General features: G+C 47.8%; 1 protein-coding gene and 1 long non-coding RNA gene across 5 annotated transcripts; both read left to right on the plus strand.

The window, feature by feature from the left end:
• Positions 1 to 1,059: 1,059 nt before the first annotated feature.
• Positions 1,060 to 9,964, plus strand: LOC120665899. 4 transcript variants are annotated; one of them, XM_039945618.1, is made up of 9 exons: positions 1,060 to 1,450; positions 1,599 to 2,039; positions 3,084 to 3,284; positions 3,475 to 3,648; positions 3,763 to 3,864; positions 4,141 to 4,426; positions 8,728 to 8,964; positions 9,072 to 9,232; positions 9,338 to 9,964. In XM_039945618.1, the coding sequence occupies exons 1-6, from the start codon at positions 1,244 to 1,246 to the stop codon at positions 4,324 to 4,326; spliced, it is 1,311 nt and encodes a 436-aa protein (XP_039801552.1). In that variant the 5' UTR covers positions 1,060 to 1,243; the 3' UTR covers positions 4,327 to 4,426; positions 8,728 to 8,964; positions 9,072 to 9,232; positions 9,338 to 9,964. The 4 variants fall into 4 exon arrangements, with proteins under 4 accessions (XP_039801552.1, XP_039801551.1, XP_039801553.1 ...); XM_039945617.1 differs by having other exon boundaries at positions 4,141 to 8,964; XM_039945619.1 differs by having other exon boundaries at positions 4,141 to 8,964; positions 9,414 to 9,964.
• A 5,938-nt stretch (positions 9,965 to 15,902) lies between these two features.
• LOC120668155 lies at positions 15,903 to 17,924 on the plus strand. The gene is made up of 6 exons (XR_005672261.1): positions 15,903 to 16,725; positions 16,828 to 16,992; positions 17,121 to 17,186; positions 17,273 to 17,426; positions 17,519 to 17,631; positions 17,729 to 17,924. It is a non-coding gene; the product is annotated as an uncharacterized LOC120668155 (long non-coding RNA).
• The last annotated feature ends 7,428 nt before the right edge of the window (positions 17,925 to 25,352 follow it).

Genomic DNA, 25,352 nt, shown 5'->3' on the forward strand with positions numbered 1-25,352 from the left:
GCTTCGCCTCTGCTCACCATTGTCCGCCGCGCCACCGGCAGTCCACGGTAGGAAGCGCCGGCCTGAGGCAACCGCGGCTCCGTGCAGTTGCGGCCGCACCCATCCGGTCCCGCGACTGCGCCTGGAGGAGGGGCCGGTGCAAGGTGGGAAGAGGGGAGAGACGATGCGGTTAGGGTTGAAAATGGGACGGGAAAATCCCGTCCCGACCGGCTCCGTTTACCGTTTAAACCGACCGTAAACCGTTTCCGTGAAAAAAATGGGAAAATGGGAAAACAAAACGGGAAAACGGGCGGGAACGGGAACGGGAACGGTTGGGGTGTTTTCCCGACCGTTTTCACGGTTCCCGTTTTCAGCCGGGAAAATTCCCGCGGGAATTCCCGTATTTGTCGTAGTCGGCTGTGTTACCTGTGTTGGAAACGTGAATTGTTGTTTGCATGTGTTCCAACGTGAATTGTGAATTCGTGATTCACTTTACCTGTGTTTCTTAGTTATACGAGTCTTGTTTCCATGTTATTTATGCATAGTTGTAATTATTTTATCGAGTTAAATATTTGAAGTGGTTGTATGTATTTTCCCGTTTTGAGTTATCGATTCCCGATCGTAATCGGCATGCTCCCGACCGATTGATTCTGTTCCCGATATCCCGTAATACCGATTTCGTTTTCCCGTCCGATTTTTCCGTTGCCGTTTCCATTCCCGACCAAAAAATATAGTTGCGGGAACGGTTGAGGTGTTTTCCCGACCGTTCCCGACCGTTTTCATCCCTAGATGCGGTGGTGGATTTGGCGGGCAGCGCTAGTGGCCTGACTGAGAAAGGAAAGAAAACAACGCGGATTTTGTACGCACGTGCGTAGGTACGCACGCTCTAGAAGCCGTGGATAGGTGCATCAAGATTGGTGAACCTCGCTGCCTGACAAGATATATAAGCGACAGGTTAGCGAAGTAAGTGGAGGGAAATATGCAATTAGCTCGTGTGCTATGAAAGGGCTTTCACATTGATACTATAACAAACGGGTTCAAAAGGATGCATTTATTGATGACGGAAGTGAAAGGAAAAAAACGAAATAAACCTTAGCAATTAAGACCAAGAATAGTGGCGAGAGACAAGAGGGAAACTGGACCATGTTCGTAAGCAATCACCACCTCCGCCCCCCAAATACCAAAGGAAATACCAGCGGCGAGGGAGTCAGCTTAGAGTGAATGGAGCATGAGCGGCCGGTGACAAGCGAAGGCAAGGAACAAGATGGACCCGCAGATACCAGCATGCGTCAAAGCCACCAGATCTCCGCTTGAAGCGAGAGAGGCGCAAGAAGAACCGCCGGGGCTTGAACCAAGAGGCACCGGATCTGGGAAAAGAACCGAGGATTCATGCTGGGGGTTGCAGCCAGGAAGACAAAGGGGATCGACGACGGGGGCGGAACAGCCAGCCGATTTGTTCATCAACAAACAGGTGAGGCGCTTTTGTACTTCCTGTTATTAAATCCGAAAGAATTAAGCAGTCCGATGGTGTAGATAGTGGTCAAGCTGTAGTATTTTACGCAAATAGCCAGATCTTGGATCAATTTGATTGATGAATTGGTAAATCTCGGGGTCCGCAGATGAAGAGGGCAAGAGGAAGGACAAAATTAGGAAAGAAGCAAGCAGAAGCCGTCCGTGAGACTGGGATTGAATTAGTAACTAGTATAGGGTTCCAAGGGCTGTTGTTCTTCCCAAACATCAGAAATCTGAACCGAAAATTCATTCTTTGGTTGATGGTTAGAGTGGATCCACTGACGTCATCATTGGAGATTGATGATAAAAGAAGAATTGAGTTTGATAAGCACGATGTAGGGCATGTGTTTGGAATACCTACAAGTGGTATATCTGTAGGAGAAATGGGCAAACCAAGAGTTGAAGTGATAGCAAGCATAAAAAGAAAATTCCTGGGCATAGAAGCAAAGGACAACAGAAGCATAAAGGCAGCAAAGGACATAATCGAGAAGGAATTCAAGAGGGACACAACACCTGAGGAAGAGAATGCATTCAAAATCGCATTTGTTGTGTACGTCAATGTTTTCAAATCGTGCGACTAATCGCGATTAATCGCGATTAATCGACCTTATCGGTCCAGCGTGCTCGACTAGGCTCCACGACTCGATCAGGCACCCTGATCGATCGGTCGACCGACTAACTAATCGGCGACTAGAAGCGATTAATCGTCCGACTAGGCGTGATCTCGACTAGGTTTGTGTAGCTGGTTTGCTTGTGGGCTGGACTGGAGAGTGAGAGGCCCAAGCCCACTTGGTTAGAAACAAAACTGGAGGGGCACGACCGCGTGTAGGGTTGTCGGCAGCCACTCGTCTCGACAGGGGGCGGCTCCCGTGACCTCCCGCTGCTCGCCAACGGAGAGCTCCACCCCGCGCTGCCGTTCCCTCACCTTCTAGCTCAGATCAGCCGGACAATCCAATGCGCCTCGCTCTGCTCTCGCCACTCATCCAATTCCCTACCACAAAGCCTCAAAGCTCAGTGCGTATTAATTGATTTTCTTGAGCACAGGTTGCTGCCGGCCGTCGAACCCTCCTCTCCAGGCCGCTGTCCGGCCCCTCATCTCCTGGCCTTCGCGACCTCCTTCCCTCCTTTCCCTCCGGCGAGCTCCCTTCTTCCCTCTGTTCTCTCCGGTGAGCTACCTCGACTAGCGACCTCCTTCTGCCGGCGCGCGAGCGTGAGCACGGGTGACTGGTCCGGCGAGCTCCAGATAAGCAAGGAGCAATAAGAGATAGAGATAGAAAAAATCCTAGTAAGTTTTCAGAAATTGTCTCCTTCCTTTCTTTTGTCCTTCTTTGTTGAAGCCAATGAATATTATAAGTATATATATACACATACATATATATTTATATATATTTATATATATATGTATATGTATATATATGTATATGTATATATATGTATATGTATATGTATATGGATCCTAAATGTCCTGGACGACTAGTGGACGACTAGGGTCGATCAGACCCGACTAATCGACCCTAGTCGACGACTAATCACGATTAGTCGTCTGGTCCACCCATTGTTCGATCAGACGATTAGGTGATTTAAAAACATTGGTGTACGTTATGGCAACACTATTGTGCCTAGGAGCCAAGTATGATTATGCATCAGTGGAGTACTGGAATGCAATACAAGATCCAGACAAGCTGGTCTCGGCGGGCCGTAGGACGCCCGAGCTCGCACTTGAGGTGGCCAAGGAGCTAGTTCAATCCATCGTCGAACACACAAGCAGCAGCTCTGATGGCGAGAGCTCCAAGGTACGAACTACCAGATCTACTTAACACCGCAATACTGAGCCAAGAAACGGTTACAAAAAGATCAAGAACCATGTATAGCATTTTCTCTGCACATCCAGATTTTAGTTTCATATATGGTGAAGGATAGTACACATTTCTGAAAAAAATAGGGTTAAAAATTAGGGATTAACGCTTCTTTTCTTGAATGGAGGCCATGGACGATGCAGGCTACAAGGCTACTGTGCAATGCTCATTCGACCTCAACGTGGCTATAAAAAAAGAGGTAGATGACTCGGCGGAATCTGGGTTGCTGGAATCCGTGCTGAAGGTGTCGCTAGAGGGGAATGCCCAGATGCCACACGCCCCAACTGTTGAACCACATCAGGTAAAAAGATTCCTCCACGCCTACATGCTGGCAAGTTTTGAAGCCGAAAAAAAGTAACCACTCTGCGTGCTACACTCTTCATCAACCCAAAAAATGAAATGTTTTCAACTGCAGGGAGAAGCATCAGCACCTCACTCTGCAACAGCGCCGCTACAAGCTCTCCTCGGCTTGCCCAGCTTTGTCGTGGTCTTCACCGGCATGTTTGTCCACAGCATTGTAAGTGATCAACTAGCATTGTAAGAATATTCTCTAATAATATATAGCAAATACAACAACAATTATTTCATTCCTCCATTTGGTACATATAAAAAGTTATGTATATATAAATAGATAAATTACTAAATCATAATAAGAACTCAAACAGACTGTTACAACAATAGAAAAAAGGAATTAGTAACTGATATCATCACACTTTGGTAACAAAAAAAGGATTAATAAGGAAAGTAACTAGTCACTGCAATTTATAACATTCAGATTTTTCTTCTTTTATAGAAACTTCCTGCAGCATTCAGTGCGACCAACTTTTCAGAGATACACCCAGCCGTAGTACTGCGTGGAGACAGTGTGGTCGAGACCCTGGTCAGAGTTGAGTCTATAGAGGGTAGCATCCATTTCATGAACGGTGTGGCAGAACCACCCAAAGTAACTGGGCCCGGGTGCTCTGATTTTTGTTGCTAGGCAACGCCGACCCAAAAATGGCACTCACTGGTAGTTCCTCGAGTGAAGCCTCGATTAAAGCCACGCTTTCCAGGATCGCACAGACAACACTCACACGAAGGTAAGCCCAGAGATTACAACACAGATCATTTCATACATCTCAAAGTTGCAGCGGAAATTTAATTATTACAAAACGGTTCTGAAAATAAGATAAGTACTACAGAGGTCTTATCTACAACAGTTCATCAGAGTATCATTATTTCCAGTGGAAGGATGAAAATAGCTAATGTCATAATGATGTCACGATGAAGCCCGTACGAGACATCAATCAGTACAGTTAGTGTTGGCCGGGGAAACAACCCATTCCACCGACCAACCCGAAGATAAAGCAGTTAAACCAGCAAACATAACTTCTACAGCAATACCTGAAAATAAAGTCACAAGTAAGGCTGAGTATACTAAAATTCAGCAAGGCTTACCCGTCTTCGGATATACCTTAGTCCGATAACTAGACATGCAAGGCTTTTTGGTTTGTGGGGTTTGTTTTGCCAAAAACGCCACTAAAAGTAGATCCTTATTTTCAGATTTCAACTTTGCCATATTCTAGTTGAAATAACCATTCTAAATTTGCAAATATCTCTAAACAAGCATGGTAGTGAAAAACATTAAGTATACAACAGTATTATCATCATCATCATATTTCACTTCTTACTCTATGTGGCAAAAGTATTAAGTAGTCTCGTTGTCCGTGAGCGGCGGAACGATTCGAATCGAGTATTAACCTTGCCAGGGAAACCTAACACACACGTATGAGAACCAAGTCACCCACACAACTTTTTCCTTTTCTTTTCGGTCTGTGGATCAGGGCCACCCGCCCAGAGTACAAGAGGTCCACGCACCACGGACACAGCCGGGCTGCTTCTGCTCTTGTACTCGCCGTTAGACGGGACCGAAGTTACACGGGCGGGAGAAGTCCACTCGCCGGTCAAATCAGGTACCGAGCTTACCGATACCATATTCTCGGCATTTGGTGTGGCTCATACGTTCAAACGCTTAACAAAACTACCACACACTGCGACCTTAGCCAATTTCAACTATACCGACGGGGTATCACAACTACACAACCCCGCCCGTTGTCCTTATATTCCGGCAGTAAGTAAAGTCAGTCAACTCCTATAATCTCGCGAATAATCTCGCGAAAGGCAGGAAACCCTTCGACTTCGACTTCTACCATACCTAGTTAGCGGGGCAACTAGTCGAGAAAAAGATTCGAATAACAAACATAGGTACCTAGGGGACATGCATCTATGGTTTTGAGCAACGCCTAAGAACGTAAATGCGCAAATAAAATTATTACAACATATAATGAATAGTTAGATGTAAATAACGCAAAAATAATGGGATCATGCACCGGGGCTTGCCTTCTTGAGCAAAGTTAGTCTTGGGCTCTTCCGAACATTGGTCCGGGTTTTGATTCAATTCAATTAAATTCAAGTCAGCTAGATTCAGTCGAGACTCCGCGGGCTCATTCTCGTTCGTAGGCACCAACTCATAAATATTGTCGGATAGATGATCAGAATCTATATAAATGCAAAAGTGCTCTTTGTTACAATAGGATACAATTTACGTTCATTTCCTTCTCGATAAAGTTGCAGTCCAATAAAAGTGTTAATTTTACTGGGCAGTCATTCATAGAGTAGTTTATATCTTCACTTTACTTCATAAAATGAACTAGGTTGCGGTTTTTACTTGCTACTCATTATGCATAAGGATATTTGACAATTTTATTCCATAAGCAAAGGACAGTTTCTGGTGCTACAAATTTTACACAAGGTAGTAGTTCTAAGCATGAACCAGCAGTAAAAATTTCAGCTACAAATAGCAAAGCATTTAGGCATGAGCAATCATTTAAACAGAGCAAGTGCATATCAAGATAAATTCATACAGAATGATCTAAAGCATTTCTTGGGTTCAAATTTTTACAGGAGACTATATGCATGTTATACTCTCTACTGTAATTTTTCCAGATTTTAATCATGCAGATATCAGGAGCAATAATTATGACAAGATAAACATATGTAGAGCAAGATTAATTTCTACAGGAAAATACAAAATGTTTCTGTGTCTCAAAATTTTAAAGAGGATTCAAGACAATATAATTAACACACTGTAAACTTTTCAGTATTTTACTAAGCATGAATCAGGAGAAATAATTTTGACAAATTTAAATCACCTATAACAAGATTAAAATCTACAGAGAGTTCTGGAGTGTTTCTGGGTCTCAAATTTTTACCAGCGTCTACTATTAACATGAGTAAGCTACAGCAAACATTTCAGCGTTTAAAACCATCTACAACTTCAGTAATACATGTACTCATTTAAAAACATGCATAAATATTACAGGTAGTTTCTGTTAAGTAAATATGCTCAAACTTTTGGTACAGCATCCACATATCTATAATGTCATTCTGCGCAAATTTCATATATAATCATGCAGTATAAAAACCAGAGCAAAAATAACAAACTAATCAAGGTGATATCATGAGCAAACAATATCACTGGTTCTACAAAGTTTTTAGCTCTCAAAGTTTGCAGGTAGGCTTATCTTCTCAAGACTAAGCAATGGTAAAATTTTCAGATTTTTCCAGATGCAACAACTATTTATCACAATATAGCGTCATTTAAAAGGATTTAATCACAGAGCTAGTTAAACAGATCTAAAAAATGTTCAAATCTGGATAGATGTCTTCACATAGTATTCTAAGCACACAAAAACAGTTTCATGTACATTACTCAAGTGAAACTGCCAGGAATAATATTTGAAGTTCACTAGTAGATCTAGAAAAGAGCAAAGTTTCATCTAGTTACATGTGTTATATGGAGCTCACAATTTTACACCAAGCTAGACATAGCACAAAGTATTTACCAGCCAAAAATCATCAGCAGATACTGAGTAGAACTTCTTGAACATTTATGTGCTATTTAAACTAACTTTATTTATGGATTAAAATAGAATCAGAATCTGAACATGTGACTGTAACAAAACTTGTAGTTATTATTATAAGGATTCCAGAACATTTTAGTTTAAATTTTTATGAGTTTTCTACGATTTTATATCGAATTTACAAATTCGCTGTTTTGAATCTAGAGTTCAGATTCAGGTTTTACAGACAAGTCCCTGGGAAGTTTTATTTCCCCGCAAATATACCCTTGGCCGGACTTTGGGGAAACAGAGGAGGAGGAGGCGGCCGGATTCCGACGAGCTTGCTAGCCGGCGGCGAGGGCACTCCTGGGGAAAGGAATAGGAGGTCACGGGCTACCTGTAGGTGGTTTTAGGGCGCGATTAGGTGCTCCGGAAGGGGCTCGCCGGCGTGGAGCAGATCTCCGGCGAGGGGGAGCTCGGCTCTGGCGATGTTCCGGCAACCGTGAGCATTGGGGAAGAGGTAGACGAGCTTCACTGCGCCATGGGGGAGCGATTTTGGGGGTCAGCTCAAGAGGAGGTGGGTCGGGAGAGGGGGCTCCACGGCGAGGTCCTAGAGGGCGGCGGCCATGGCCATGGCGTGTGGTGTTCTGGCGATTCCGGTGAGGGGAAGAGCTGATGGTCGGGCTGTGCAGCTTCAATGCGTTGAGGGGAAGCTAGCTGTGTGGTTGAATGGGCCGGAGAGGGTTGGGTGGGGGGTGCTTCACGGAGCAGGGGTGACGGCTGGCAATGGTGGCCGCCGTGCTGGCTCTGGGCGCAGGGAGGAAGATGGGCCTCGGTTCAGAGGTCCGGAGGGGAGAGCGAGAGGCGAGGGTGCTTCTCGTCGAAGGAATGAGGGGGTGGTGGCTGGGCAGAGGAGGGGCACGGGCGTGGCAATGGACGACGACCGGCCGGGGCGCCGTGGCGAGCGGACAACAGGCAGGGGCGCGAGGTGCCAGGGAGGGGCAGTCTCATGCAAACCATGGGCGCGGCAGTGGTTTTGGCTGGGGCACAGCCAAGTGGCCGGCCAGCTGGCGGCGCCGGCGTACGGCCCGGCCGGTAGGCACGGTGCAGGGAAGGAGAGTAGGGAGAGAGGGTCAATGGCATTTTCGTGAATAACTCAAAGTTTGAGATTTCGTTATGTAAATTCAATTTTTCTCCCTCTTCTTGGCCTCAAATGAAAAACTTTTGAATACCATTTTTGTTCAGTTTTTCGAGATCTACATCTTTCGTTTCAAGCACTTTTTCATTTGAGCAACAGTTTGAGAATTATGAATTTTACTTATAGATGAACACATACATATGCATATACATGTATACATATATGCGAAGGCTTGTATAAATGAATTTGGATGAATTGTGTTACATTTTGCTCGATGTTTTGTTCATGATTTCATGTTGTCGATCTAAGTTTAGAAGGTTAAACTCCTGGGATTTCACAGACGGGTGGTCTGATTTTGTAGCATCTGAGCGCATTGTCACTGGTGACATAGGTCACTTTGTTCTAGTTGAGCCTCATAGACTTGTGATGAAGCTATATGGACCAGATGGAGAGTTAAAGCCCTTGGCTTCTCGCCCACTGGTCTGGAACTTGTTCCTTGCTTACGGCAATGAGGAGGAGGCACAACAGCCTGTAGGTGGTCATGGTGGAGCTCCTGAAATAGTAGGCGAACCGGCAAATGCCGCTCAAGACCACTTTGGTGAGTCATAAATGGTGTTCATTTCATCTCTTAAAATGCAAAATTTTAATACACTAATATTAGGAACCAAAATAGTAACAATCAGAGCCATATGCCTTTGTCTGCAGTGCCTGGCCACATCCTTGGAATGAGATATATTCTTGCACAGCGGCTGGAGATGAGTGCGCCTCTGATGCAAACCCTGCACGACGTCTGGGTTACCAAGGCACCTGCATTTCCCATGTATGCATGCTGACTTATTTGGGGCCACTTCCGCTCCGGCAACATTGTAAGCTAGCATCTAACCTAGTTAAACTGCAACTATGCATTAGTATCACACATTACTACTTTGAATGGCAAACTAACAGAATACATGTGAGATTAAATTACACAGCATTTCTCGGTGCCATTCTCGCGCTACCTGCCAGAAATTGGACGTGCTGTCCTCTTCTATGGTGCTGCAAATGCAGGTGTGAAAGCAATCGTGAAGAAAAGGAAGGATAGAGTGGCGTTCTTGACCTGTGGATGGCTGGAGTTTGCTGGGAAATATGCACTCCAAGAGGGTGTGCGTGTATGTGCTGACGCTGCGCATTGTCCATGGGCGCTTCCTGCTGACGTTCGACTGGGCCCCCCCACGCTTGATACTCGAGCTGAAACCTGAAGCACCTTTTGCAACCAAAGCTATCACAGGAATAAAATAACATGCAGCATTGCGCAGCAGTGAACCCCTAGATATGCTAATGCCTAAATATTAATCTTTAGTATTGATCGGTGACTAGCTTAGTCCTTTGACCTCCTAATGAGGATCGTAGCATTATTAAAATATCCTTGATGAATTCACCATCATAAAAGAAAGGTGAAACCTCATCTTGGAAAGTCATCAGTGCTAGTTTATTGTGTCGCTTCATTACTACCTGCAGAAACTAATTTGGCATCAGTGGCTGTAATGAACTATATCGCTGTCTTATATATTTAACTATTCCTTAGCAAGAAAAGAAACTTCTATTACTACCTGCTGAAACAAGTGTCGCATCAATGGCTGCAATGAACTATATCCCCATCTTATATTAAACTATTCCTTAGCAAGAAAGGACACCGTGTCCAACAGATCAAATAACTGAAAAAATGCAAAATTTAAAATATTACACGATGTGCTTAACATAATCGTGCCCGGGTCGTCAGTAGAAATAAACGCTTGATAAAAAAAGATTGAAGGACTGATGTCACATGGCCGGTTGCTTATAAAGTTGATAGCATACTGGACTCCGGCAGCTGTTACATCTCTTGTGCGCGTAGCAAAATGAGAGCTTACTGAACCATCAATGCACGTCTCAGCTTTGGGTCACCACTAGGACACGCAAACAATACAGGGCGCGTTTAGTTCCGGAAGCAAAAATTTTTGCATGTCAAATCAAGAGTTTGACCAGATGTCGGGAGGGTTTTTTCGAACACTAATTAAAAAACTAATTTCAGAACTCATTTGGAAACCGCGAGATGAATCTTTTGAGGCCTTTGACCGCATCATTAGCACATGTGGGTTACTGTAGCACTTATGGCTAATCATGCCCTAATTAGGCTCAAAAGATTCGTCTCATCGTGTACATCCAAACTGTGTAATTAGTTTTATTATTTAATTATATTTAGTGCTTCATACATGTGTTCAAAGGGGAGGTGAAAATTTTTGGGTGAAAATTTTTGGGAACTAAACGCGGCCACAGCTAAAAAAGGTCGAGGCAAAAAAAAAAACCTTAAACATCAGCTATCAGAAAGCAATCACCAGATAGCAAAACCGGCGCCCCAAAGGGACGGTTTAAAAATATAAAAAAACAGAAAAATTAGAAAAAGTATGATACAATTACAAGAATATAAATACTCAAACCAATGTGTTGATAGTATGTTTCCGTGTTGTACCGCCGTACAGAATGATATTTGAATAGACTGATGAAACACATGAACATTAACTGCAAAGCAAAGAGAAAACTGCTGAATTTTTTTTTCGCTTCATATATAGGACCTGGCTAACGTAGGGCCGGCCGTAATTTAGGCCGACCGTACGGCTGACCCTGATTAGGAAAGTTTAATGAAATAAAAAAAATTTGCTTTCCATATTTGGAAGTGACTTCAGTTAGTACATCAAAACTAGTATCATGAGCAATTTTGTACTAGAAATACACCCGCCACCCTCACCTCCTAATCTGCTCTTGAAGCAACTTTTTGAGACCAATTAAGCAAATTTACGAATAACTCTAAGAATATTAAAATATATACATAGGCAATTTTCACCCCAACTTTCGAACAAGCAGCAACTCTATGCAACTCCAACACCGGCAAGCAAGCAACTAATGCGTGTGCACTCTCCGTCAGGCAAGTCCTCATGCCCAGCTTGCCTTGATCCTCAACACCACGTCAGCAACAAGTTTGACAGATTAGAGACGCATCTTCATATCCATGGCAGCAACTCTCTCATTGGATCTCAACGCTCCTCAGTTCCTCCTGAAGAATTGGATAGGGGAATAATACCTGGAGGCATGGCTGCAGCTGATGACGAAGCTGATACCCTCACTCAGAATGAAGGTGATGCTCAGGAAGCTGCAGGTACAACTTGTGCATTTGCCTACCTCTTTTTTCCTGCATTCAAGTGAATATGTAAATGTGCGCTGCACTATACACAATCACTTCTCCAAATTATCTGCACCTACAAATCAAACTTGTTTGATGCTGTTGATCAGGGTATGCTCAAATAAGACAATGATGCAGAAACTTGTGCTAATATGCTAAACAGAGAAATGAACCATAAACATGCTGCTATATGATCATACAATATCATGCAATTCAAAGCAAAAATATGTCCCTATTAAGACGCATATGCCTCCCAAACAATAGAGATGCAAATTTACAGCTCGAGGTCATTTTTCACAGCCTAGAGATCATCAGTAAAGCTATCCCCTCCCCTCCCACCCAAATTTCCCAGTTCATGCCTATTTCTACAACTTACCATGCATATTTCTACAACTAACCAGCAAACCAAACCAGCAAACCAGAGACAAATAATGAATTGGGAAAATGCTTATTGAGAACCATATTATTGCCCATCTATAATAATATTTTTGCCTAATTCCTACATATAATTTAACTAAAATGCTTACCTAGTGTTGATATTTTTGTTGTTACATATGGGGAAAATCTTATTGGGAATCATATTATTGTCCATCTATAATAACATTGGTGCCTAATTCCTACCTATAAATTGCCTAAATAAACTTGATGGTTCAAAGGTTGGGTGACTGAGTGATCAAAGAGGAGAAGCACTGGCCGTTGTAGAGCTCCTTGAGCGGCAGAGATAGGAGGCGTGGGCTGGAGATGGAGATGGGCTTTGACTTAGCGAGGCTGCGGAGGAGCTTGATGGAGAGCTCCTCGAGATGGAGGGGGAGGGGGAGGGAGGGAGAGCCCATCCTGAGAATGCTGGGAGAGATAAAGACAGAGAGAGACCTAGCCAAGAGAGAGGAAGGCCAAGTGAAATCAGCATGTCCCGAATAATCCACATAAGCATTTTTGCTACAAGTTGTAGGCACACTATAATGAACTCAAAAGCAACTTTAAATAAATGAGCTGGAAAAAATAATCAAAACCCACACAACCTAATTCCTAGCATTTTATATGCTGGTAATCAACTCAACAAGTTACGATAAGCAATTTTTTGAAACCTCTTAAGCAAAATTTTGAAAAATTATGAGCAAATTAGAACATGGACAGAAGCATTTTCAAAGACCCAAATGCAAAGGATTGGCTACATCATTAGTTTGTATAAGCCTACTCTCTAACACCAAGCACCAAGCAGGAACTAAAATCAGTAGAAGAAGATTGCAGATCATCAGAAAAAAATGATAACTCAAACCTGAAGGCATAATTTCAGGAATGAAAATTGTTCCTGCCAGCAATTATCAAAACCTATGCTAAAAATCAAAACAGGAACAAGTGTGAAATCAAAACCTATCCAATATACAACTATATTACTGGATAGGTTCTGGGACCAGCAGTTCAAGAGCATCTAGGACCATTCTACAACCCAATCTCGACAACCAATCATCATTCACCTATCCTCCATCCAATTCCTATGAATACCTAAACTCAATATGGCAATCTAGATGAACTACCACTACAACAACATGGAATTACCTAAAAATTTCTCAGTTTCCCAATTGGCAACTGCATACAGGATGTACGAATTATAGATACAGAGCCGAGAACAAGCACGAGTCCTGACCTGGACATCGTCGGGGAGGTACTGGTGCTTCATGTAGAGGTCCATGGCCTAGTTCAGGTGCTGGTTGCGGGCATCCACCACCTCCCGTGCCAGCATCACCAGTGCCTCCTTGATGTTTAGGGCAAGAGCAGCTATAAAATTGCTTGATGGAAAAACTATAGTTTCTAGAAAAAATAGAACACTTGTGCATACATGCCTAGGTAAAAATACCTACAGCTTCTATGTTGATCCACCAGAAATTTTGAACACAACAGCTAATGCTAGGAACAAAAAGGACATTATTGCTCAGCTATGGGGCAGCCACATGCGAGGAGTGAATTATTCTGTGTTTCATCCGATGGAAAAACTATAGTTTCTAGAAAAAATAGAACACTCGTGCATACATGCCTAGGTAAAAATATCTACAGCTGCTATGCTGATCCACCAAAAATTTTGAACACAACAACTAATGCTAGAAACAAAAAGGACATTATTGCTCAGCTATGGGGCAACCACATGCGAGGAGTGGATTATTCTGTGTTTCATCTGATCTCTACCCCCTCCCCCCTCTCCTGTTCAGCTCCATCATGAAAAATAATGGAGTTTCCATCCAATCCATTCATTCATTTGTGATTGGCCATATAAATATACGTATCTTGTCATGCGTGAAATGGCTACGGTCAGCCTATCTATGTTCCTTCCCTATAACAGTCAGGCGATATCTATGCCAATTAGTATCTTGTTGATTTTTTTCCTAATAATTGCTACCATAGCTTGTACATGAACAGTACATAGACATACAACATATTGCAAATATATTTGAATCAATCAATCGATGGATGGTAACAACTCTAGGTAATTTAGCTAGACATGCAACTTTTAGTATGAATGGATGATGCAGAACCATTGCATACCTCTTGTATAATTGTTGTCTCACATTCGTGTGCATCCGTTCCTCCACCACAAACTGGATCTCAGCGCATCTTTGCTGAAAAGTTCACTAGGAAAAAAAATTCCCCAAAGCCAATTCACTTCACAACAAAAAAGAGAAGAGCATCAATGAAAATCCTTGGAAATAATGGGAAATACGACCTCTGTGCGCGTCCCCTCGCCCCTCCACCTCCGATCTACACTTCTAACCACACAAAATCGCTGGATCTGAGGAGAACGCAAGTGATAGAGTAGAGAGACTAACCCTAGAGAGAGAAAGGTGAGGATGCAAAATAAACGCACGCACCTCAGGAGTCTAGAGGAACGCACGCCCGTGCTGCTCGATGCGCTGCCTGCTCCGCTTGCCGCTCCCGTGCCGCTAGACCCCTCCGCGGCTCCGCGCCTGCCACGCTGCGCGGGACCTCTCCATGCCCAGCCCTGCCGCACTGCGCCAGACCCGTCCACACCATCCCGCCCCGCGCATCTCCGCTCGCGCCTCCCCACACCGGCCTTCTCCGCGCTGCGCCGCCCCACGGCATGCCGGCACCGGGGACGGGGAAGGTGAGATCGGGACGAGCGAGGAGCCAGGAGGCCGGGACCCAGCCGGTCGAGGGGCTGCAGGCCAGGGAAAAGGGAAATGGCGGCGGGGGAAGTTTATCTCTGATAAATCAGTTTCAGCGGTGAGTGGAAAAGGGTGGCCGCTCAATTGGATAAGTATGCTGTACGAAGAGTAAAATTACAACTAGCCGACGGGAAGTCATTACCTCATATATAACACCATTGCAAACCCTTCACTTCATTAATAGTTTAGCTTAACAAGTCACTTCCAAATGGCGGCTGACAAATACACGGCTTGTATAAGGGCATACATAATAATAAAAAACAAAAAACCTTAAATAGGTTTTGTAGTGTCTTGTTCAGCTTCTCAAAGTTTGATTTTACAATTTGTTCAATGTCATGGCTAACTTGCATGAAACCAGATCGAGCAGTGTCCTCATCGTGTATCGCCAAGTGTGGACTCGACTCCGAGTGCTTGTCTTTCTTATTCTTTTGCTTCTCCACAATCTTTTCATAGTCTTCTTCCCAGTACCAAAAGGGGCAACCGCTACCATCTCGCTTTTGCAAAGAAACAAACAAATATAAAATGTCAGTCAAATAAAACACTTTATTCATTCCATTGTATTTTTTAATACACTCCTTCCTATTTACAAACGAGCTGTCCAAATACAATACCTTCCTAGCAGGGCAAGTAAAAAAAATCCTCCCTTTGTTCCCCTTCATATCTGTCTTCACCTCGTACTCCCCAACGGTGTGCTTACCACACTCCGTGCAAGTTATCAGTGGGAGTTTATGCCGCCTCCTTGACATTTGCATTCCTGACGACTCATTGGATGATGAGCCCCTATTCATTTTCTTGACCCTGCGTTTGAAGTACTCGAAAAGCGGCTAACAAAGACTAGTACTTCCACCAGGTCAAGACGGTATAAGCTTAGTACATTGGTCCTAGCTATAAAAAGGCCCAACACCAGATGAGGGAGGCCGATCGTTGGCACCGCATACTTATACACGTGATAGCTTCTGCCATACACCACATGAGGGCAACCAGTTGGGTCTGAAATAACAATTCTCATGTGTGAACGTCTGGACTTCGATGGAAAGTGATGACTGGAGTCTTTATTCCTTCGCAGCCAAGCATGAGGACGGTTGGAAACTTCCAGTGTCAAAGCACTAATCGCCTACAAAAAGGGGTTGACGGTTGCCAGTTTTCTGCACGCACACCATCTCAAACAAAAAGAAAAAATAGAAACCATTACCAACCTAGTAGACAACCAAGTTATGCTAGGGGATATGCATACACATCAGCAGAGTCAGGGACCGGCAAATGGTATATTGCAGTTCATTTCAGAGTATCGATCGACAGGGCAAGACTCTTTATTCCGGGAACCAAAGATCAAGTACGAGTTCTTGAGCCACATAATCACAAATATGAAGCATCGACAACGGGAGCTCGTGCACGAGACAGGTTTTGGCTTCTTGTTCTACACCCCTCTACAATTCAGGTTGTGCCCAGCTACATCCGCATGGCTACTGGGTAATTTTGATCCGGATACTAGAACTCTCTTCCCTAATATGGCGTTTAAAATTGCTTTAAAGTCTAAAGATATAGAAACGTGCATGGGCATTCCATCCGGAGGGATCATAATTAGACCGCCAAATACCACAGACATGCAACTAGTTAAAGATCATGCGGCTCACATTTTGTCATCAAATTTCACCAGAAAGACGCTTACATTCTCACGTGCGAGACAAGTTTTATCGAATCAGCACAACACAGACACAATTAGTAAGGAAAAGGAGCCAGCCTTTCAGATTGCATTTGTTTTGTATGCTGTTTGGTCATTCCTTGCTCCATGGGCTGGCCCGAGCACTGCTTCTATGGAGGCTGCAGCAATTTGGGTTGTGGCTGATCAAAAAGAGCTTCAAAATGTGACTGGGCCTTATACACGATGGAACACTTGGTCTACTCTGCTCGTGCCTTCAGATAACGAATCCATGCAGGGCCAGGTTCGGCCTACCTCGACATCTCCGGATGCACGCTCTTCCTATTCGTATGTACACTAATCACGAACCATCCCCCCGCATCCCTAATTTTCTTACGTTTTTATACAAAAATTCAATAATTTCAATATTATGTTTTATTAAAATTACAGGTGGTGTTCATCCAACGTTGTTTGAGATTTGCGGTGCAAGCAGAAACTAACCTTACACCGGTGATACACCATTTCAACGGCAATACATTAAAATGTATTGAGCAATTATGCCAGCTAGAAGGATTCATGGCGATAAACATTGGCCAGAACATAACAAGAATACAAGTGAGCCATCACTCAAAATTAGAAAAACTTACAGTAGTCAGCATTTAATTAAAAAATTATAAATATTAGTAGAAATAGAAATATGCTAGTAAGAGTAACAAATAATGTATTTTAATAACCTTGAACAGGAGGGATTACGTGAAGAATCAGGCAAGCATGATCAGGTTGAAAAACAAAGCAACGACATGCAAGATGTAAGCACTGGTGCCTCTATTAGAAGATAATTTCGTGCTTGACTACTAATAAGTATTCACACGCTAACTAATCAGAATGTTCACAGATTTTATAGGATGCAAGTAACGCCAAGAAAAAGCTTAAAACAGTACCATTTAAAGAAGTAGTAAATTTTGTGAAGGCATGGGACTTGGCAAGGAATGTGGTCCGTACAGAGGGACCCTCTGAGTTCCATATCACGACTCCGTCAGTCCACAAAGGTAGCAAACTGAACCATCCCGACAAAAAATAGTAAATGCATGTGCGAAAAAAAGTTGAATAATACTATTATATGAACTGTTGGAATTACTAGATCAACAGGTGCAGATTCCTCGCCGATCAGCGGACGTCGACTTCACTTCGATTCAACCCCGGACAACATTGCAGACAATAGTCCGTCCCTAGAACTTACGCTACTAAGCCCATGTAATGGAATAAAATACCATTGCAGCCAAAGAACTATTGTATATGTAATGATAAATAGAAAACTAACATGTTGAAATTATGTACCATTTGCTTGTAGGCATCAAATCAACTGGAGGTGAAGAGCAAGGAGAATCGACTACAAAGACCGAGGACAAGGGAAAGAACGTAGCACCTATATTTGACCAATCACCAACCTTTTAAAAAAATTATATGGCATGTAATCAAGTATTTGCAGTCCGTCGATGGTTTATTAAACAACAGAAATAAGTTTTTGTCCCGATTCCAAATCCCCATTTCATCCTGGTTTTGGAACCGGGACAATGAATCCGGGACAAAAGGCCCGGACCCTTTAGTCCCGGGTGAAATAACCGGGACTAAATGCCATATGTAACGTAAAAAAATATTCTGTGAAACCCAGAACTCGAACTCGAGATGTCTTGGCTCGCGTGTAATTTCTTTACCACCCCACCTACACACCACATGTGACTTTAGAATGAATGCATTCCTGTTAAACTAACATGTGAATGACCCTTTTGTCCGGATTGGAGCCACCAACCGGGACAAAAGACCCCTTTTATCTGGGTTGGAGCCACCAACCGGGACAAAAGGGGGTCCTTTTGTCCCGGTTGGTGTTACCACCCGGGACTAAATGTCCAGAGCCTTTTGTCCCGGTTGGAGCCACCCCGCTGGCCTGGCTAGCCGTTGGACCCAGGACAAAAGCCACATATTGTCCCGGGCCCAAAAGCAGCCGGGACAAATGACCTGGAACAAAGGCCTATTCTGTAGTAGTGGACCAAGCAAGGATAATATAGAAAAGCGAGTTTGTACGCCGGATAACTATTGCAATACAATATTTAAACGAATATTTTGCCATGAAGTTTACCATATTGAATTTATTTTGTCGGGTACCATGATTAGGGGTACCCTAACCAGGGAATCAAATCTCCCTCGGGACGCAAAACATGTGTTGAGTGATCGGGCTCACGAAGGCCTGCAGTCTTCTTCCGATCCAAAGGAAAGGAAAGGACTCAAAGAGGCCCACTTTGCACTCGGCCCACGGCCCAACTCAAACAGTGCAGCCCGTCTGAGCCCCCTCGAACCCGCGGAGCAATCTTTGCCTCGCTCGAGGTCTCCCCGCCGAGGCCCTCGACAATGCCCCGCACCTCCGCTTCGCTCGAGGGTAGCGAACCAACCCTCGGGGTAGCAAACCAACTCCGCCTCGCACGAGGTTACCCCTTAGCAGAAGGAATTGGTGACCCGTCTGCTCACCCGCCTGCTGTACGGAGACATTAAATGCCAATAACTCCACCGCAACACTCAGATCAGACGGAGTCAGGTCACCAATCCACACAACGGCTGTGACTAGGATCCAATCCGCCAACTCCGGTCACTGCTCAGCCATCCCCAGCATTGTGGCGACACTGTAGAAACCTGCGGCGCCCTGCCCCGACGTGCTCGGCACTGTTATTACCACTGTGCCACCAACTCCCCGTACTTCCCTCATACTTTCCCCACTGGGGAACCCTCGAACAGCATGGGTGCAACCCTCGAACGCGGCCCGGGCCTTGACCGGAGCAAGACTCCCACCTGCAGGACCCTCGAAACGCCGCCACATCGCGCACAGAGGTCGGTACCCTCTACAGGAGACGCCACTACGCCCGCTGGAGCCGCAGGGATGCCAGCGCGATCTCCGCAAGGCTAGGACGCTGCCCAGGACAATCGCACGCCCGGCCCATGATCTCCAGAGCCCCACAGTGTACTTTCTATAGTAGTTGTTCATTGTGCGCCCCCGATTCGGGGAGGAACGACGACTCCCCCCTCCCGTACATGTACTTTGCCCCTCCTTGTGTCTATAAAAGGAGGGGCGGACTCTATCTTCGTTATCTTCCCTCGCTCGCTCATTGACGCTTCCTCAGCACACACACATCCGCTCCCTGGAGCATGATATTGGCACTCGCCTCAATCATCTAGCAGAGACTTGGGAGCTTCCCTCCCTCTCTCGCCTCGATTGTACCCCCTACTATAGGCACCCCCGGTGCAAGATAGTACAGCGCCCTCGCGCACCCCTGCTGGACGTACGGCCCCGCGGCCAGAACCAGGATAAACCCGCTCATTCCTGTGTTATCTCTTGCATCAACCATCCGGAGTGAGGGATCACGCAGCATCGTTACTAGTTGGCGTCGGACCGCCGGGTCTGGGCACCGACAGTTGGCGCGCCAGGTAGGGGGACGCGCTGCGTGACTTTTGTTTTCGTTCTCTCTAGTTCTCCGGATGGCAGGCGAGCCACGCCCGCTCCCGGCGGGCACAGTGTTCCGGTTCGGGAGCCTCGACTTCATCGTGACTGGCAACGGTTACGACATGGAGCTTCTCCCGGCCGGGGCCAATCCCAGCACTCCGACTCCACCACCCCAGCCCAGGAGGCGCTTGGGCCAGCGTGCGTGACAAGCGCGCATGGAGCGGCGCTGGGCGGCACGCCTCAGCTCCCCCTCGTGGGTCGAGGCTGATGTGTCGCAGCCCGGTGTTGAGGCAAATGGCGTCACCACTTCTTCACCACTACCGAGTGCAGCTCCGGAGCCTCCCAAGGAGGGCGCGACCGTACCGTCGCCCTTTCCCTTCGGGATGCGCAATGCGGCTGTGACCTACGTTTCGTCGGTTAGCACCAACATGAGCGCGTACGAGGATCTTCCAGGTCATCACCTCATCTCGATCTGCAACCTCATCGCGTCGTCACCCGATGACTCCTACCCCGACACTACCGGCACGATTGCCGACGACATCAACTTCTTCATGGACAACTTCACGGCCTCGGAGTGGGACTACTCTGGGGTCCGTAACCTCGACGCTTTCTGGTCATTCCAGCTCATGGCAAACTACTGCCTCACCTGCTCCGAAGACTCCAGCGAGGGGGATTACGATCCCACTCGGGAGTGCTTCATGGTCGAGTTGGCGGATGGAGTGGTCGATGAAGCGCCGAGCGACGGCGGAAACAACGAGGAGCCCCCACCAGCAAACCAAGCAGTGGTGCCGGTCGCAACGCCGGTTGCTTCATCAAGCTCGGCGGCGCAACGGGCATAGCTGGCGCAACTCACGGAGCTTGAAAAAAGGCTCGAAGAGGAGCAACGGCAGACGCGACTGCTACGTACCGCGCTCGGGCAGGAACGCACCACACACGGTGCGCGCGCCCGAGCGGCGGGGCGTGTCGCCCAGGAGCGGATCCTAGCCGACGACAACGTCGACAACCCTCTGGACCTGAAAAGGGCTAGCCAGAAGCTCGTCGCGGCGGCTTACCTACTTCAGGCCATGCCCGAGTCCTCAACGACCAAAGGTCGCAACCTGCGCAACGAGGCACGGGTGCTCATAGAGCAGGCTACGGTGCAGCAGGCTGAGAGCTCCGCGTCTTGAATGCGCTCAATGGCATCGGCAAAGGCCGGCGGGACTGCACAGCAGGACCACGAGGCCTCGATGCACGTTCCACCAGGAGGAAAGGGCAAGGCAGTCGCGGCGGACGACGCAAGGGCACCCTTAGTGCACGATCATATCAAGAAGCCTCCTGTGAAGGAGCGCTTTTACGACGCACGCGGGCGCGCCGACGACGGCGACGCCTGCAACATCATCAACGGGAAGAAGTACACCCCTCGACGTTGTGGCAGCTTCGACCCCGAGCACGACAGGGGCGTGTCACCGGAGCCTCCGAGCACCCGTGTGTTCAGTCGGGAGATTCGCACCGCCCCCTTTCTCCCACGCTTTTGCCAACCCACCACCCTCGTCAAGTACTTGGGAGAGACCGACCCCGCGGTCTGGCTCAGTGACTACCGCCTGGCATGCCAGCTGGGCGGCGCAACAGACGACGCGGTCATCATCCGCAACCTTCCTCTTCACCTCGCCGACTCCACACGAACGTGGCTCGAGCATCTGCCCGCGGACCAGATCCATGACTGGACTGACCTAGTCAAAATCTTCATGGGCAACTTCCAGGGCACGTACGTGTGCCCCGGGAATTCTTGGGATCTCCGAGGATGTCGACAAAAGCGCAACGAGTCCCTGCGCGACTACGTGCGACGCTTCTCCAAGCAATGCACCGAGCTCCCCAGCATCACCAATGTCGAGGTCATCAACGCCTTCCTTGAAGGCATGACGTGTAGGAACTTGGTGCATGAGCTTACACGAAGCCGTCCTGCCAGCACCAACGAATTGTTCGATGCTGCCACCAACTTCGCTTTCGGCGAGGAGGCAGTCGGTGCCATCATCGACAACAAGATGAGCAAGCGCAAGGAAGATGCGCCCCGCGGAGGGCAGCAACAGCAAGGCCAAGACCCCCGCCAAGAAGTAGAAGCGGGGGAAGAAAGGAATGAAGCCGGTCCCATCGAACCAGCGCGAATAGGGGCGAGCGGAGGACTCCGACAAGGCCTTCGTCGTTGCCCCGGATCGCAAGAGCCCTCGAGGCCCCCCTCGAGGTGGTGGCGGCCTGTTCGACGACATGCTCAAGAAGCCGTGCCCTTACCATAAGGGTTCGGTCAACCACACCCTCGAGCAGTGCGAGATGCGCCGCAAGTACTACAACCGTGTCACGCATCACGACGAGGACAAGAAGAAGGATGCGGAGGACAAGGGTGGCGACGTCGGATTCCCCTCGGTGGAGAACACCTTCTTCATCTTCGGGGGACCGACGGCGAACATGACTTCACAGCAGCGCAAGCACGAGCACCGAGGAGTTTTCTCCGTCACCAAGGCCACGTCATCCTACCTCGACTGGTCGGAGGACACCATCTCCTTCGGCCGCGAGGACCACCCCGTCTATGTACCGAACCCAGGACATTATCCACTTGTTGTGGATCCCATCATCAGCAACACTCGCTTCTCCAAGGTGCTCATGGACGGAGGCAGCAGCCTCAACATCATGTACGCACACACCTTAGAGCTCATGGAGATCGGCTTGGACAAGCTCCGCCCCAGCAAGTCACCGTTCCACGGTGTTGCGCCGGGGAAGCGAGTCCAACCCCTCGGCCAGATCGACCTAAACGTCTTTTTTGGCACGACAACCAATGTAACACCCTAATTTAAATTGCAGTATTTAATAATAAATTTAATTGGCTTTATTTAATTTTCTAGGATTTAATTTGTTTAGCTTGCATTTAATCTAATTTTTGTTCCATAAGTAATTAAAATTTACCATAGGGTTAAAATGTTTGTGCATTCATGCTGGATCATCTCTTTCTTTTGTTTGTTTGGTTAGGGTTTGAATTCAAATTTATTTGAATTCATTAGACTTGAGTTTGAGTTAGAAATAGAAAGAGGAAAGGAATAGGAAAAAGGAGAAACCAACCCAGCCCAGTCAGCAACCCCACCGGCCCACCTCTTCACCCCAGAAGCCAGCCCGCCATCTCCTCCTCTCCCTCTCTTCCCGGGCCTGTCCCGCGCGCGGCCCAATTTTTTTCTCCCCACCGCGCTGGCCTAGCGCTGTGCCCCCAGCCCAGCTAACGCCGCACTCCGCGCTCGGCCCGCCTCCGCTCGCACGCGCGTCGCCCTCCAACCGACCGCCGGTCCCACCTACCAGTCCCTCACCCGCACCGTGCGCGGATGCGCACTTCCTGCCACACCAGCACCGCGACTGCCCTCACCTGTCAGCGGCACTGGCCCAGCCCCGCGTGCGCCCGCTCCCTCCGCTCGCGCTCGGCCCAGCTCGCCCCCTCCCCGCTCACGGCCCGCGACCGCGCTCTCCCGCACCGCAACGGCCCATCGCTCCCCGCTCATCGCAACCCGCGCGACGCACCCACCACTACCACTTGGGCCTCCCTGTCACTCCCGTCTTCCCTCCGTGACGCGCTGCAATGGCCGCGCGCCCTCCCGACCGGAGATCTCGCCGGCCTTCCTTCCCTAGCCTACGCGCCGTGATCCCCGGGCTCCTCCTTTATCTGGTGCCCCGCGACCCTGCGCCCTCCTCCCATCCGCAGCCGCCACCCCCCGAACCACTAGCGCACCGCCCCGCTTTGCCCCGCCCAGCGCCGCTCCTCTGCGCCGCCGTGGAACCGCCACCACGCTGCAGCTCCACCCCTGCAGGTCCCCGCATTGACTCCGCCTCGGCGCCTGGAACCTCCCCGAGCCGGCCTTGCCCGACCTTAGCCCCCCCCCCCCCCCGCACGCGTTGGATTTGCGCCGGAATTCAACCCGCGACTCGCCACCGGTGAGTTGCTCCGCTGTGGCAATTCCACACCATCGGAGCACCTCGGACCACCCTGACTGTCGTGGCTTCCTCGCAGGCACTCCTGGAGCCGAACTGAGGAGCCCGGAGACGCCACCTTCGACCTTCCGCGCGCTCCGCCATGGACCGCTGCCGGATCTCGCTGCCAGCCGTCCTGCACTGCAGGCCTCTCCACCCCAGGCCCTTGGTGAGCATCAACGCCACTTCCCCGTCATTTTGTGCTAGATAGCATAGACTGTGACGCGCCCTAGATGCTCGGACACCAGTCACCGGCGTTCTCGCCGCCGCGCCGCCATGCCACGCCGTGGCGAGCACCCTGCCGTGCCGCTCAGCCCCGCACGATGCCAAGTCCAGGATGCACGTACCCCACCCATGCTCCCTGGCCAAAGAACGAAGCCAACGCAGCCCTGGACCCCCGTCTGCGCCCAACGCCGGCGATCCCGTGCCGCCTTCGCCGTGGCACTGCACGCCTGGGCCCTGCTCTTGCCCTCCCGAGCGTCCAGATGCGTTCGTTGCCACGCGTTCTCCCTCACAGGCCAAGACCCGCTCGAAAACACCCCCAAATGGCCGGCTTCGCCCAACGCCGGTGAGTCGCCGCCGCGGAGCGCCTGTTCCAGCGACACCCACCACCCCTACTCCCCGGCCAAATCTCCCGGGCCGCGCGATCTCAATCGGACGGCCCAGAATAGGTCCAACCAAGTCAACTCAGAAAGGATATCGGTCAGCGCCCGCATTTTCGCAAAAGAACCCCTGCGCTTTCCTAGAATAAACCCGCCGTCCAGGACAGTGTAAAAGTAATTACACTGAGGCCCAGTTTTTATCACTTAAACCCCTGCACTTTTCCCTTTTAGAACCCGCAGTCCAGCCCTTGACTTTTTGCGCGTTAGCCCCTGAGTCTATGGGTTAACTGCGTATAAGTCTCCGGTTTTTGCCTAGAACCCCCTGGAACTTCAGTTTTCTTGCAGATAGGTCCCTGGATCTTGTTTTAAGCGTAGTTTTGGCGTTTTAGCTCTGTTTTAGGCGTCCTTTATATCCACGCGATCGTTGTAACGCATAGAATAGTTCTAGACTAGTTTTGTTTGCTGTTTTCATGTATTGTTGTACTGTTTCTTAGTTTTTGCTAGTGGTTGCGTGTATGTTTATGTTGTGTATTGTTTTTGGCCATGTGTTCGTGAGTAGACGTCAATCCATCGGAGGAGCCCCAGTACCAGTACGAGGAGCCATCTTCTGAGCAGTTTGAGCAGCAGGAACAGTTTGAGGAAGGCAAGTATAACATGAACAACACCTATCACTTTAAATACATTTTCATACTGCATTTTAATACTGTATGCCTATAAGGACTTTCCTAGCCACTTTATATCCTTTATATATATCCTTTGGGTTGCATTTTGGTTAGTTGTGCTAGGTGCCGCGCTATAACACACTTGGTCCTTTTTAATTAATTTGATTAATGGTATATACAACTTAATTCTGGGAGTGGCCCGTTTGAGGGGCTCACGTCTCGTTAAAAATTGGTTTTTGT

Source organism: Panicum virgatum, chromosome 3N, assembly GCF_016808335.1.
Source record: "Panicum virgatum strain AP13 chromosome 3N, P.virgatum_v5, whole genome shotgun sequence".
NCBI classification, from domain to species: Eukaryota; Viridiplantae; Streptophyta; class Magnoliopsida; order Poales; family Poaceae; genus Panicum; species Panicum virgatum.

Excerpts from the sequence above, each read along its gene's own strand:
- LOC120665899 (XM_039945617.1), top strand. The coding sequence starts at position 1,244 with ATGGACCCGCAGATACCAGCATGCGTCAAAGCCACCAGATCTCCGCTT. Across the intron at positions 3,285-3,474 it reads CTGATGGCGAGAGCTCCAAG|GCCATGGACGATGCAGGCTA; the intron begins GTACGAACTACC and ends TCTTGAATGGAG. Across the intron at positions 3,865-4,140 it reads GCATGTTTGTCCACAGCATT|AAACTTCCTGCAGCATTCAG; the intron begins GTAAGTGATCAA and ends CTTCTTTTATAG.